This window comes from Sorghum bicolor, chromosome 2 (genome assembly GCF_000003195.3).
Source record: "Sorghum bicolor cultivar BTx623 chromosome 2, Sorghum_bicolor_NCBIv3, whole genome shotgun sequence".
In the NCBI taxonomy this organism is placed as follows: Eukaryota; Viridiplantae; Streptophyta; class Magnoliopsida; order Poales; family Poaceae; genus Sorghum; species Sorghum bicolor.
The window spans coordinates 59909826-59925642 of record NC_012871.2 but is presented as its reverse complement, the minus strand read 5'-3'; the positions used below and the strand labels follow the sequence as shown (position 1 = coordinate 59925642).

General features: G+C 46.2%; 2 protein-coding genes across 2 annotated transcripts; both read left to right on the top strand.

Moving 5' to 3' along the window:
* On the top strand, nucleotides 1288–4570 carry LOC8060278 (WAT1-related protein At4g30420). Its single transcript, XM_002462365.2, has 6 exons — nucleotides 1288–1602; nucleotides 1710–1784; nucleotides 1915–2031; nucleotides 3454–3859; nucleotides 3973–4124; nucleotides 4202–4570. The coding sequence occupies exons 1-6, from the start codon at nucleotides 1424–1426 to the stop codon at nucleotides 4413–4415; spliced, it is 1143 nt and encodes a 380-aa protein (XP_002462410.1). The 5' UTR covers nucleotides 1288–1423; the 3' UTR covers nucleotides 4416–4570.
* LOC8056002 lies at nucleotides 7518–14126 on the top strand. Its single transcript, XM_021453541.1, has 13 exons — nucleotides 7518–8023; nucleotides 8127–8201; nucleotides 8315–8431; nucleotides 9983–10214; nucleotides 10309–10467; nucleotides 10557–10708; nucleotides 10878–11127; nucleotides 11810–12124; nucleotides 12209–12322; nucleotides 12730–13050; nucleotides 13146–13307; nucleotides 13406–13557; nucleotides 13719–14126. Exons 1-13 carry the CDS (start codon nucleotides 7680–7682, stop codon nucleotides 13912–13914), a joined length of 2589 nt encoding a protein of 862 aa, XP_021309216.1. The 5' UTR covers nucleotides 7518–7679; the 3' UTR covers nucleotides 13915–14126.

Genomic DNA, 15817 nt, shown 5'->3' with positions numbered 1-15817 from the left:
ACTATATGAATTTCTTGAAATTTATGGTCAAAGACAAAAAAAAATATTTAACATAGAACAAAACTAAGGCCAGTCTCTATGGGAGTTTCATCTGAGTTTCATTCACATTAAATAGGCTGCCACATAAGTATTTTGGATGACATGACACTGTATTTAAGAAGAGAGAGAAGAAATGAGTTTCATCTAGATGAAACTCTCTTGGCACGATTACCAACTCTCTATGAGTCTTGAAATAAAATGCCTATAAAACCGTGGAATAATACTCTCCATTAGAGTTGGTGTTTCATTCAAGTTTTATTTCATTTCACATGACATGGCAACCTTGGAAACAACGTTATGAAAGGTTTTTGAAAAAAGAATTAGGTTGTTCAAAATATACTTGCCGGGGCAGAGCTTAGCTTTGAGGCCAAGTTGAGCCATGGCCTCTCTTGCCTAACTTAACTCCATTGAGCAAACAGTAATTTCGGTATTGTTTATGAATGTTTAAAGCTCAATTACACGGACCAGTCCCCTATTTGTTCAGCTCAAACGAACAAGGCGAATGTTCTGGGAGAGGTTCCTAATTGCGTCTTGTTTAGTTTCAAAAAATTTTGGGAAATCGACACTGTAGTACTTTTGTTTGTATTTGAGAAATATTGTCTAATCATGGACTAACTAGACTCAAAAGATTCGTCTCGTCAATTCTGACTAAACTGTACAATTAGTTTTTATTTTTGTCTATATTTGATACTCTATGTATACGTCTAAAGATTTGATGTGACGAGAAATCTGAAAAATTTTGTAAATTTTTTTAGAAGTAAACAAGGGTACGGAGTACTTACTGTGACTGCGAACACCACATTCCAGTTTCTTCCATCACTCTACTAGCTAGCTAGCTACCATGTGAGCACATGTAGAAATAAACTTTCGTGATATACATCCATGTAGCCACCGATCCTTATGATAGGAGACACGTTCAACAGTGTCGTGCGAGCACATGCATGCAGGTATCTCTGAGCTGCTGCTGCTACTATTCTGCTCTTTTTATTTTTTTACTTTTAGACGTTGATCGTTCGTCTTATTTAAATTATTTATATAAATATTATCTATTTTATTATATCTTACTTTACCGTTAGAGGAATAATGATTTATTTATTTATTTATAATTTGAAAAAAATGACTAAAAAGAATAGTCAAACGCGATATTAATTAAAAAGTGAAAATCGTCACTTATTTTGGAATGAAGTAAGGTAACAACCACCAGTGTCTTCCTGTGTGCCGTGTGCCAGCCTGCTACTCCTTCATCGCCTAGCTATATATGAGCTGCCCACCTCAGCAGCGTGCACGTCGAGCCTAAAAGCCAAAACAACCGGCCGTAATAACGAAGGCCAAGCACCGGCAGGCTCTGCGCGCAGCAGCTGTAGCCGCCGCCACCGCCACCGCCATGGGCATGGAGGAGTACAAACCGTGTGCGGCCATGGTGGTGACGCAGTGCATCTACGCGGCTCTAGCGCTCTGGTCCAAGGCGGCGTTCACCGGCGGAATGAGCCCCCTGGTCTTCGTCGTCTACAGGCAGGCCGTCGCCACCATTGTGCTCGTCCCCGTCGCCGTCGCGGCCAACAGGTGCATGCATGTCTTCATATTTTTGCTGGAATTTTAGTTTGACAACTTCGATTGTATAGAGAAACCTGATTCTTGTCGTCCGCCATGGCTCGTGGGTCTGCATGCAGGAGGAAGATGAAGGAGATGATGGGCCGCCTTGGAATGACAGGCTTCTCCTTGGTCTTCGTCGCCTCTCTTGTCGGGTATGCAAGTATATATGTAGCAATACTAATCGATCGGTCACAGAAGCCTGTACCTACAGCGTAGAGGGAAATAAACCTCTTCAGTTTCTTATTTGTTCTGACATCAAGTTTTGCTCTATGCATGCGACAGGGCGACAGTGAATCAGTGTTTGTACTACCAAGGGGTGAATCTGGGCTCGTCGTCGATGGCAACGGCCATGACCAACTTGATTCCGGCCATCACCTTCGTCATGGCAGCATCAGTCGGGTGAGTACCTGACACTGACAGGGAAGAGGGATCCCGTTTCATCAGCAAATTAGCTAGTGGAGCACTGTTTCTCTGCTCGATCCACTGTCTCGTCTAATATGGCATAGTACTGCGTTAGTTTGGCTCCATGGCTTGCATTATTAGTCGGGTGCTCTGGACCAAAGCTCCACATGACCACATCACTCACCTGCGGTCCAGTATAAGACGTTTCGTGTAGGTCAAAAAACTAAACTTGTAATCTTTGATCAATAACTTTGCTACAACTTCTAACTAGTATATAGTGATACTATTGAATTTGTAATTAAATGTACTGTCCAATAACCATAAGTTTATTTTTGAATAAATAACCATAAGTTTATAATGGAGTTCGGGCATACTCTTTGGATTTATATAATTTTTCTTTTCCAAACATTCAAGATTCAGGTCATGCATACTTATTCTGACAGTCTGACTCTTTGTCAGCATTCAGAATATTTGGCCTTGTTTAGTTCGCAAAATTTTGCTTTTTTGGCTATTGTAGCACTTTCGTTTTTATTTGACAAATATTGTCCAATCACGGAGTAACTAGGCTCAAAAGATTCATCTTACAAATTTCAGTTAAACTGTGTAATTAATTTTTATTTTTATCTTTATTTAATGGTTCATGCATGCGACCAAAGATTCGATGCGATGGAGAATCTTGAAAATTTTTGCGAACTAAACAAGGCCATGTTCATGAAGAACACATGCATAGTAGTACCTTTTCATGTACCACCTTGCTAAGACTGTCTCCAATAGGAGACCTATTTGGGAACCCAAACCCAAAATAGGTCTCCAACACAATACCTATAGCCTCCAACAGACCCATTTTGGGTATCAGGAGATGCATAACCCAAATTTGGGTATCCTCTCTCCTTGAGACCTATTTGCAGAGAGTGTTGTCTTTTAGGTCTTGTTGTTGGAGAAGACTAAAAATAGGTATGAAACTTTTTACCTGTAGCGCTACCCAAAGGATAAATGGGTATTGTATTTTGGGTAATAATTGTTGGAGATAGTCTAAGTACTCCAGTATGTAGTTTTAAGTAAAGACAAAATGATTAGTAGGTTAATGCACACTTTTTCGTGCTATGCTAGATTATTTTGGGACGTCCACTAGCTAGCTACCAGAATATTCCAGTAGTCGTTCCATTATTGATCGTCTTCCATTAGATCTGTTTCTAGCTAGCTTCGTGAATTGGCAAGAGCAGTACAGTACTACGTAGTCCGTACTTCAATAACACACAGATCGACACAGACAGTACAAAAATATCACCCGTCTAGAATTACCTGAGAAATATATATGTTTCTGAGCTCAAATTCGTCCAGAAAAAAAGAAAATGTGAAATCTGCTGCTACTGTCGCCTGATGTCTCCATCCATCTCTGATTCCCTGAATCAACGACAGGCTAGAGAGGGTGGAGGTGAGGAGGCCTCGGAGCCTCGCCAAGATCTTCGGCACGGCCGTCTGCGTGAGCGGCGCCATGGCCATGGCCTTCTTCAAGGGCCCGAAGCTGCTGCTGGGCGACCTGCACGACGCTCTCCTCCTCCCCCTCCACTCGCCGGCGGCGGGCGGCGGCAGCAGCAGGTGGGTGGCGGGCGCGCTCTTCCTGGTGGGCAGCAGCTCCTGCTGGTCGCTCTGGCTCATCCTGCAGGTGCCCATCTGCAAGTCGTACGTGGACCCGCTGGCGCTGTCGGCGTGGATGTGCCTCCTCTCCACGCTCCAGTCCGCGCTGCTCGTCGCCTTCCTCCTGCCGGACCCTGCCGCCTGGCGGATCCACTCGCTCTTCGACCTCTCCTGCTGCCTCTTCTCGGTAACTGTCGTCAACCATGCATGCTTCCTCTTCCTCTCTCTGCCCGTCGCCGCCCCGTCGGAGAGGAGGAACGACCTTGGAGGTGATCGATGCCATGGCGATGTAATGTGCAGGGGGTGTTGGGGTCAGGCGTCACGTTCTACCTGCAGTCGTGGAGCATCTCGGTGAGAGGCCCGCTCTACTCCGCCATGTTCAACCCGCTCTGCACCGTGATCACCACCGTCTTCGCCGCCGCCGTCCTCCGTGAAGAGCTGCACGTCGGCAGGTTCGTAATATGCATGTGAATGACCGAGCGATGACATCGATCTTTTATTTGTGGCTGACCGAGCGATGGATCTCCAGCTTGCTGGGCGCGATCGCCGTCATCGCGGGGCTGTACGTGGTGCTGTGGGGCAAAGCGGGCGACGCCAAGAGGCGGGGGCTGCAGGACCAGGAGCCAGAGCAGCACTCGGACGACGACTTGGAGAAGACGTCGGCGCGGTCGGATTCGATGGTCGACGTCGGCAATGGCATCGCCGAGCCCCTCCTGGCCGGCGGCGATCCAACGGCGAAGTAGAGGGGATTTTTTGCTCCTCAGTGTTCTGTGCGTGCGCCGTGTTTCAGGGTCGTCGTTATGCTACTGGCGCAGTGCGCGCAGTCCCATTTTTTTTGGTCATGTACAGTACTCTAGCAGTTTCAAAATGGCCGGTTGGTGGAGTTTGACTTGATCTACGTGCTGCCGATGTGTATTATCCGCAAGATTTTGCTAATCAACGCGGCAAACCCCCGCCGCCCCTGTCGTCTCCAACTCCAGTCCGGTCCGCTCGCCGTCGTCTCCAACTCTCTCTAGCTTGTGGGCTGACTGGGTCTGGGCCTGCTGAGACTACATGGCGCACATGCCGCCGCTTCACAGTCCTAAAAATAGGCCTCATCGGGCCAGGTCCAAGACGCAAGCATTGTCCCAGTAGAATCAGATGGACATAACAAGGCCCATTTAGACCAACTCGGAACATGTTAGTTTCTATAAAAGCTAAAACCATATGTAAGTTAGGACGGCTGTACTAGCAAAAATACTCGTGCGTTGCAACAGAAAAAAAAATAACTATCAAATTTATATTTATATCTTTATTATCCAATTGTATATATATGTATACCTACCTAATAATGAAGAGGCAAAAATTTAGGCTTTTTTTTTCGTCCATCCATTTTTTGTCTGTCTTCCTCTAACTACCGAACGATGGAGAGTTTCTTTTATCTGGACACATATAACTCGTGCTCATACGAGTTAGAATAACTTGCGTTTAAACCAATATGGAGTGGAAGTCCTAATATAGGTGAGATGAGACCCACACCCACTTCTCGCAGGCGTCGTACGACGTCATTGTGCCAACAGCGAGCTCGGTAGCTACCGCCGGTGGCACAGGCAAGCACTTCGACGAGTCGGACATCTAGGGCGCGTTCGAGCCTCCTGAGACGGCCAGGGCAGGCCAGTTTCTAGCCGCACGGAAGGCGTCGCCAGCGAAACTGGCGCCGGACGGTGCACGGGTCGCTGCTAGTGAAGATCTTGGACTGGTCCAAGATCCTAGACAACGACTACCAACCTAGCTACCACTATGGCGCAGGAGGCGCCGGGGACTGGTCGGAGCTCGACGACGAGACGAAGACAGTTAAAAAAGGCTGACGTGGGTGGCGGACAGAAAAGCAGGTGAACTGGTATTTTTATAATTAAATATTAAATGATAGAAGGATAGATATATAATATATGCAAAAAAAACCATGCCTCAGCCCGTCCGTCGCCTACCCCACGTGTGGCCCTCCATCTCCCCCGACGTTGTCTCTCTATGCCCGACGCTCCTCTCCTCTCTCCCAAGAACAAAACCCAAGGCGGACCGGCCTGGCGGTGCGGCGGCGGCGCGGCGGACGTGGCTAGGGTTTCATAGCCGCTGTTGCGCTGATTCCACCCTCGGTGAGCACGCTGGGCCTCCGCAACGGGCGAGCTCCTTGGCGGCAGGTGAGTTGGGCCTCCTACTCGCTTCCCTCCATGTTCTCCTCCGCTGCCTCCTGTCGCCATGCCAGCGGCAGCCTGCAGTTCGGCACCCAGGCCAGCAGATCAGGGCCTCTGCACAACGGATTAAATTGTTTGTCATCAGGTTCTCCGCTCAGAGACGGAGACGGTAAAAAAAATGGCATGGGTGGCAGACAGAAATTCGAAGGGCAGACTGAAATTTTTACAATTAAATATTAGGGATAGATAACATCATTATTGTCTCAATTTTTTGGATCCCACCATGCGTGGCCGTGTGCCAACTGATCAAGCGTTTCACGTGTTTGGATTTGAAGTCATATGGCCTTTTAAGTTTAGTTCTAAATTACACATATATTTTTTTTAAAAAAAACACATTAATATCACTTGATACTTACTAATTACACTAATAAAAACATTTGCTGAGTAAGTACCTGCATCTAGTGAGCCTGGCTATCCAAAAACGCCTAAATGTAGGATGAGAGGCCTCTTTTGCATCCTGCCAGCTAGGCTTAGAAGATAGTACAACCAAACAAACAAACAAAACTTGCATTACACCAACCTAGCCAAGCATATGCGGCCAACCAATCACCCTCCAAATGAATTATGATATGTGTGCAGTGAGGTGCGAAGCCACACTTCGAGTGTTGTTGTCATCAAGTAACTTTGTAAACACTGTTTGTGGAAGAGATGATCCATAGATTTTAGCACGATTGTACTCCCTCTGTTCCAATTTATCGGTTGTTTTGGGTTTTTTTATATTAACAACTTTTATTATGTATCTAGACAATGCCGTATATTCAAAAGCTAGTTTCTAGAAAAGCTAAAATCATATGTAAGTTAGGACAGAGGGTGATATTTATACTATATAACATCAATGTCTCGATTTTTTGGATCCCGCCAAGCGTTGATTTGAAGTCCTAGGGCCTTTTAAGTTTAGTTGTAAATTACAGATATAATTTTGATCGAAGTAATATATTCCCTTTGTTTCTGAAAGTTTCAACTTCTAGAATCCGTGCCGGTCAAACTCTTTTAACTTTGATTAACTTTATAGAAAAAGAGCATCAATATCTATGATATAAAATGAGTACCTTATGAAAATGGCTACTGCTCCAATACTCCTTTTTCTAAAAATTTCACTGATCTCAAAGCAATCAAGCTAATTAATTAAATAATTTATTGATTATTTTCTCCTGGGTCCCACTTGGGCCTGGCCAGTCCAAACCCAAGCCCGTGCACCAAACTATTCATCTGTCCCCTTGATCCCTTCCTTCTATGCCCGATCAGAACATTTCCGTGCGTCTACGCCGCCGCCTCCGTCCTGACCTTCCTCCTTTTCGTGTGCCGGCAAGGAGCGGACCTGTGACTGCGAGTGTGGACCTCCGCAACGCGGCTGATCAATCGGAGGATTATTTTCCTCTTGCACTGGCAGAAGACAAGAGCACAGGGCAGCACAATCTACCCCCCTCGTCAACAGGGTGCCGCCCGATTCCTACGGAGGAGATCCCAACAAAAGAGAGCGACCACACTAATTGTCCAAGTTTTAAAAGTTTGACTTAGAATAACTCTATAAGTTGAGGGAGTAATAGATATGCACTAATATTTATATACAGCATTAAATTCTTAATGAAATAAATCGATATCTCCTGGTTGTCGCCAAATCGGCAAAGAAGACGTCTTGGGTGGCGGTGGGCGGTGCATGGCTATCTGCCAACCGTACGATGTAGTCACTCTGATGCGATGATTCCCCTGTTCCCCCCCACTCCACCCCCAGGCCAGGCGTTTACAAAGCCTGGCTGGGGCTGGCTCTGATGGGTGATGGCCACCACAGATGAAGACAGTTCCATAGCACGGTCTTGCAACTCTTCCTCCTCCAACTCCTCCTCCCCTTTCTCTGTCCCTCGTTCTCAGCTCCGGCGCGCGCGCAGATCGACACACTCCAGTGCCTGGCCCAACATGGCCGGCGGAGGCACCCGTGCGGGTGCGGAGGGCTACAACTACAAGCCGTGCGTGGCCATGGTGACGACGCAGTGCATCTTCGCGGCCATGACGCTGTGGGTCAAGGCAGCGTTCGGGCGGGGCATGAGCCCCATGGTCTTCGTCGTCTACAGGCAGGCCGTCGCCACCCTTGTCCTTGCCCCGATAGCCATCATCGCCAATCGGTACGATACGAGTTGATCCACCAGTGTTGCTGCTCTTCTTTCTCTTCCCCAACCGCTTGTGTGATCTTAGTAGCTGTGATTATTTAATGTCTGAACTCATCAGGGCGAGGCTGAAGGAGATGAGAGTGGGAATGAGAATGAAAGCTTTCCTTTTGGTGTTTCTGGCGGCTTTGTTTGGGTGCGAGTACCTATAAATTCTTGTTAGCTTCTCAACAAAATCTTGCTCGCTCGAACATCATGCTTCCTCTGTTCTTGGCAGTTGGCAACTCTGACAGTTTCTTTGTGCAACAGAGCTACAGCGAATCAGAACCTGTGCTACCAAGGGTTACACCTGGGGACGTCGTCGCTGGCCACGACCATGACGAACCTCATACCGGCGATCACCTTCGTCATGGCAGTAGCCGTTGGGTGAGTAACTAGAAAAGTGTTCCATTAAGAAGATATTAGAGTTTGAACTATTTGTCAGTAGTTCTAGGTGTATTTTTGCACAACAGTTGCTCGATAGGTTATTTTGAGGGATCGTAGTTACAATGACTAGCCAATGATCTGAGGCCACTAACGAACACAAGGCTTGCTTGTTATATTAGTCTCTATGATGACATGGGATGGCGTGTCACCTAGCAACTCACATGCATTGCATACTATCTTTGTCTTTTGCGATCAGGCGATCACTGTGTGCAGTGCCGTTTGGTCTCGATCTCTACTTTCGACCAACCATTACAGACAACTCAATTATAATAATAGAAAACTACATTTTGTTTCTTAATCTGCTAAATTCACTAATGCTTATCACCTATTGCAGATTTGCCACAGATTCCTAAATAAAAGAGCTAAATATATCATCAACACTGAACTTTGGATGGGGTATATCCCCACGAGCTCTAAAAATACATTTTTGGTTCATTAAACTTGTACAGCAATGCATCATGGGTTCATGTTACTCCTCTCCGCTCATTAGGACGGCTGTTTTTTTTAAGAATTATACAGTATAATGCAGACACTAATAATGCACGCATATTCACTTTAATGAACACATGTACATAAATCCTACTTTTATGGGCACATCTGAATAATTGACTAGATTCAGGAGTGTTTTTTCTATCTATTTCTTCTTTTTATTCAGCACAAGATAATAATTACAGACCATTGATTAGATAGAAGTTGTTCCTTTTATTAAAAAAAAGTATCATCATAAAGATTAAATAATTAGCAATTTTTAGACTAAAACCAGAATATAAATCATGAAGATCTCAGAAAACTGGTATAAGCATAGCTCGTATACTATCATAATTTAACAACATGAATACAAGAACTAGTGTAATCATAGATCATCTACTAGTTAGATTAAACAACATCAACCGATACATTAGTTCACAAGGTGTGTACCTTAGAGAGAGACATCATCGCAGGTGATGAAGGTGCTGGTGGGGACGCCGTTGGATGGTAGACGACCCGCCATAGAAGTCGAGAGCAGTCGCGTGAAGAGCGTTTTCCAAAAATCTTATTCGTCCTATCCTGAACCTGTTCTCCCGAACACCGGTACATGCAGACGGTCAGGATAGAGAGACTACGGCCGCCGACAGCACAATAGCAAGAAGACGAAAATACTACCTTAGGATTTTTGCAATTGCAATTTCCAATATATATGCCTCCACATCAGTTAGCAATATAGTACTAATAGATATTATACCTCACACCTCTACTTATGGGTTTAAACATTAAAGCCCATTAATGAACACATGTATTGGGTTTTTGAAATTTATTAGGATTTCTTCGTATGAATTTAGGGGAGCTATTCATATAAATTCTAACATTAAATAACCATTCCATCTAGCGTGTTTGGAATTGACATTTGCTTCTTTTGAGAGACGTTTTTCCCTGACTGTAATTTTCTAGGCCAGAGAAAAGCATTGCTAATGTTAGTGCTAATGTCAATCTTTGCATGAAATTCATCAAAAGGCAGGAAAGAGTGAACATCAGAGAAGTAAGTAGTACGGCTAAGATCTTAGGCACGGCTGTCTGCGTGGGAGGAGCCATCACCATCGCGTTCTTCAAAGGTCCAAAGCTGCCGATGCAATTTCTCAGTGACCCGTCCATGATTCTGCATAAGTTTAGCAGCGACAACTGGGTGATGGGTGCGCTCTTCCTCGTCGGCAGCAGCTCCTGCTGGTCCTTGTGGCTCATATTGCAGGTGAATCCCCTATGCGACCATTATATGCCTAGACTAAACAACCGTCAGAATTTTACTACTTGTACAAGAAAAGGCTTGGTAATTTTGTTTCCAGGGTCCTATCTGCCAACGGTACATGGATCCTCTGTGCCTGTCGGCCTGGACCTGCTTCCTGTCCACCCTGCAATCCGCCGTGGTCGCTTTCTTCCTGCTGCCGGACCGTAGCGCGTGGAGGATCCACTCGCTCTTCGAGCTCTCCTGCTACGCCTTCGCGGTCAGTGCCACTCCGTTTCAGGAACTACTATGCAATCGGAAGATGAGACCGAACTTGTTGGCTAACAAACAGACTCGTCGTGAGTGCAGGGCGTGTTTGGGTCTGGTGCGGTGTTCTACCTGCAGTCGTGGTGCATCTCGGTGAGGGGCCCTCTCTACTCCGCCATGTTCACCCCGCTCTGCACCGTGCTCACCACCGCGCTCTCCGCCGCCATTCTCCACGAACAGCTGCACGTCGGAAGGCACGCTCTCTCCTCCTCCTCCTCCTCTGAAAAAGACAGACCTGAATATACCATACCTGATTGTTCCTTCAGTTCTTTGGCGTTGTTATCAAGCAACAAACCGTTCTTGGATCAGGGAGTGATGGCGCCAAGAACTGATTGGTTTTGTGTTTCTTTGCTGTCCGTCCAGCTTGGTAGGGGCTGCGGCCGTCATCGCTGGCCTTTACATCGTCTTGTGGGGCAAAGCAGAGGACGCCAGGACGGGGAGGATACCACCGGCTCTGAGAAGGAAAGATTGCGCCAAGGCCGCGGCGGCGGACGTGGAGGTGGAGCCGCACCTTCACTCTCACTCTCAGCTTGATCTTGAGAACACTCTCGCTGCACCTCTCGTGGCAGGGCAGGGAGCGTGCACAAGCACGCAACTGATCCATGGAACAGAGTAATTCTTTTTGGTTGCTGTATATCCGGAGGCAATTGTAGCTGTGAAAATGAAAGTGTTGCGTGCCATTCTTAAGCTACATAGTAAGAAGTAAAAGAAATCTATAAGCTGATGAGGTGTTGAATGCGACAAGGACTGTGGATATACAATTGTACAGTAGCTATAGAGTAGTGTGTGGTGGTGCTTGGCTGCTGGCAGAACATGTGGTGGAGATGCTACCTGTAACTCTGTAAGACGGCGATGTCATCCGGGCAACGAAGAAGAAGAGAAATCGACCAAGTTTGCTGGTAATCAATCGATTATATATTCAGATCACTTCTCAAAAAAAAAATTATATATTCAGATCGATTCATAATTTCATATGCAACACCGGCATGAACTAGTTCATGACGAGATCCAGCAGAATATTTCATGCATGATTAACTTGCATATATCCGTCAATTCTCTATCTCAACGATTTGGTTTGACCACGGAACTCCACAGGAGAAAACAAACAAACAAACAAACAATCGGCCGTAAACAAATGCAAGAGTGACGGCGCAGCTGACTCCTCAGCGCGCGGGCAGCCGGCTATCTAGCTGCTTGTTTGTCCGCGAGCGCGCAGGGGGACGCGCGCACATGGATGCTCCTACTTACCTAGCGAAGCGGCGGATCGAGAATTCGAGATAGGAGGCGCCTCCTGATCTCTGCGCCCCCCAACATTTCCGTGCTCTCGCATCTCGCTCGCTGTCGCGCGCCATGGCCGGCGCCCCGTGGGTGGAGCGGTGCGGGCCGAGCGTGGGGATGGTGCTGGTGCAGCTCTTCTACGCGCTGGTGGACGTGGCACTCAAGACGGCGTACGGGCTGGGCATGCGCCCCATCGTCTTCGTCGCCTACCGCCAGGGGATCGCCGCCGCCACGCTCCTCCTCGCGTCGCTCGCCACCAGGGGGTGCACGCTGCGGCCCATGGCCGTCGGCGCCCGGGGCTTCGCGCTCCTCTTCGCGGCCTCCCTAGCAACGTGAGGAGTCATCAGTTACTTGTGATCCTCCCGTCAATGCATGCCTTCCTCTGATTTCTGATTCAGTCGCCGGGAATGGGACAGCGCGACGGGTCAATACTTCTACTTTCAGGGCCTCCACCTGGCTTCGCCGTCCATGGCCAGGGCCACCACCAACCTCGCCCCCGGCATCACCTTCGCCATCGCCGCCGTCATCGGGTACGTGACTGTGTACAGTGTTCTCTTTCTTCTTCCTTTTCTTTCCCCTTTCTCTCTGTTTTGTTTTGTTTTCGAGGAAAGTTGGGCCTACCATTTCGCGTTTTTTAGACTACTGGGCCAGAACAGACTCTGGCCTTATTTAGATGTCAAAACTTTTTGAATTTCGCTACCGTAACATTTTTGTTTGTTTGTGCAAATATTGTCTAATCATAGACTAACTAGAGTTAAAAGATTCGTCTCGCGATTTACAGACAAACTGTGTAATTAGTTTTTGTTTTCGTCCATATTTAATGTTTCATGTATATGCCGCAAGATTCGATGTGACGAAGAATCTTGAAAACTTTTTAGTTTTGGGGTGAACTAAACCAGGCCTCTTACAGATGGGTTTATTTGCTTTGTGGGCACAGTTAGCCGGCCCTGCGACGAGAAAGGAACATTCCAAGGCCTCGCCGTCGCCGTGTGTAGCAGCCCAAATTCTTACTCCCGCCTTCTTCCGTCCGGCTCGCAGGCTAGAGAAAGTGGATATCAGAAGCTTGAGGAGCGTGGCCAAGATCGCCGGCACCGCCATCTGCCTCGCCGGAGCAGCATTCATGGCGTTCTTCAAGGGCCCAGGGCTCCTCGGCGCGGCTCTTCTCTCGGCGACCAGCGACAGCGACAAAGACTGGGTCAAAGGAGGCATCTACCTCGTGGGAAATGCTATCTGCGTCTCCATCTGGTACATCTTGCAGGTACAACAACTGCATGATTGCAATGACAGGACCATTCTTGGCAAGATTCATTCGATACATCATCACTGTGGTTGAGAGTTGACGAATGGTTTCAGGTGCCGGTCTGCAAATCATACCTTGATCCTCTGTCTCTAGCCACCTGGATGTGCTTCTTAGCGACCTTGCAATGCGCGGCCATGGCGCTCTTCCTGGAGCCCAATTACCTGGAGATTTGGAAGCTTACCTCGTTCTGGGAGTTCCCCTGCATCTTGTATGGAGTAAGTTCACCTGGATCGCTGGTCCGTCGTCTACACATTGCCACATTGGTTTGAATTGCATCGCATACAGTGATGAAAAAACTGAACAAATTTTGTAGGGTGTGTTTGCGTCTGGCGCCAACTTTTTCCTCCAATCATGGTGCATAGCCGTGAAAGGACCCCTCTACAGCGCCATCTTTACGCCGCTGAGTGCCGTGATCACAGCAATATTATCCACGCTCTTCATGCATGAACAACTCCATGTTGGAAGGTATGCTTGCTTCCACTATACTCAGTTACTCACTAGACAAGTATCAACCGTTAATAAGAATTGGTTGTGTGCAAAACTCTTGCAGAGATAGGAATAAAATTCCTCTTTTTTTTCAAAAAAGATCGGCAGTGATATCAGTGTTTTTTTTCTCTCTTGTGCAGCGTCTTAGGTGCAGTTACCATCATCGTTGGGCTGTACGTCGTGCTGTGGGGTAAAGCGGATGACACGAAGGGCGGAGATCTCCAACCCAGTGATTCCAAGCAGACGGTAGATGCGGATTGCATCCAGACTCGAATCGATCTTTCAGAACCATTGCTACCGACGACGACGAATGCTAATCTCTATTTGAGAACATGATAACTGCATGTTCAAACTTGTTAATGGTTCAAACTTCCAACGTTTCAAATGTGGGGATGCTATAGTAGGGGAGGTAGCCCACTTGGAGCGGGGGGTCGGGTAAAGTGCAGACAGAGTAAATACCCCAGCTGCAACGAAATTATCTATCGAGTAAAATATTATACCCGCATTTTTACCCCGCGGGGCATAATACACAAGAGCATGCACACCCACAAGTTATATTATAACAAGTTCAAAAAAAAAAGAATATTTGGAATTCTTTGTATTTTTAGCACCAACGGTTAAAACGACATACCAATATCCAAGTTCGCGAGTTGAATCTTATATCCATACTTGGAGCGTGGTCTTGAAAGCACTCCTATAGGCTATTGAGGGGAGACATATCAAAGAGCCCACTCCTAGATGCGCACCGTATCCTTAGATATTTTGGTACAATACCCTATGCAAAGTGTATGATTACAATTGGCGAAGAGGGAGCCACATGTTAGTTGTGTTTATCGCATACCCATGGTCAATGAGGTCATCCACATGATTCCTTGAATCACTCAGTTATGCATTATTGGTGCACCCATGGCAATTTGAAGACTTATACTCTCTCTATCCAAGAAAGAATGCAATTCTCTCTTTTTGAGAAGTCAAATAGTTTGAACTTTGACTAAATTTATATAAACAATTATTATCATTCATGATATAAAACAAGTACCATTAAATTAGTTATAGAATATATTTTGATAATAAATGTAACTTGAAGACATAAATACTAATATTATTTACTATAAACTAGATCAAACTTGAGTTTTTTTTATTGGCATGGATTTAATAAGTATATTCTTTCTTAGACGGAGGGAGTATCTAGCATCACCGCAACAAAGCTTCTTGAGCTCTGTAGCCTGGTTCAAGCGTGGGGTGAGCTTGAGAAGGTTGAAAGTTGCCACCTTCACCATTCTCTACTCGGTGTGCACCCCAATGTTCATAAACCTCCTAGGATCAGTGGCGGAGCGTGGCTCAATAGCAAGAGGGGAGCCAAATTGTCCATTTCAGTATCAAGTCATGGTGACATATTTTAGATATATACAGTTCAGCTGCTATAGGTCTATAGGTCATTAAACTCTTGTCAATCAAGGTGGGACGGAGTCCCAGTTTTGCCTCCACTACCCTCCACCCCAGCCTAGGACCCTAGGCCGTTCATCCTCTTCATTCTGATGACAAAGGCGTCGACAAAATAGGCTCTAGATTGATCCCGTCCGTAGTGGGCCTAGTTTGGCTCATGGCTGTCGTGCTAGGCTCCGAGCGATTACATGGTAGTGGCGTAGTAGGTTGAGCGCGAGTTGGAGAAGCATGGTGCATGGTTATGATGGTAGTAGAGCTGTCAATTGTTGTGCTGACTCGGCTACGTTCATCCTTAAAACTCTATTAAGGGCGAAGTTTATATTTCAAGATTCAACTATCACAAAAGTTCTGTTTTTGACCTTCAACTTCAAATGGATAGTGGACTGAGCATTAGCTGGTTGAGTTTCTTGTCATAGAACTTGTCCACTTAGACTCAAGACCTCAACTTAACATGGTTGTTTGCATTTTACTATATTTAGTGTAGGATTTTACGGTGTTGTTTTATAAGTGGTAGCCGATCATTCACGCGACGTCCTCAAAGGAGTAGATTACATGTGTGTGCATTCACAGAAGTGCATATATATAGATGAGTGATTGTGTTTGTAATCATGTTTCATAAAAAAGAACTTCAAACCAGTACCTGATGTATGAAAACCACACCACATAAATACCATATGGAATAAAAATTAGGGCAAAATTATATTGTTGTGTGTGTGGGGGTGGGGGGGGTGGTTTCTTCTCTCTCTTTTGGTCTGGTTGAGTAGTCGTTAGATGTTTGTATAATGTGTGGTTT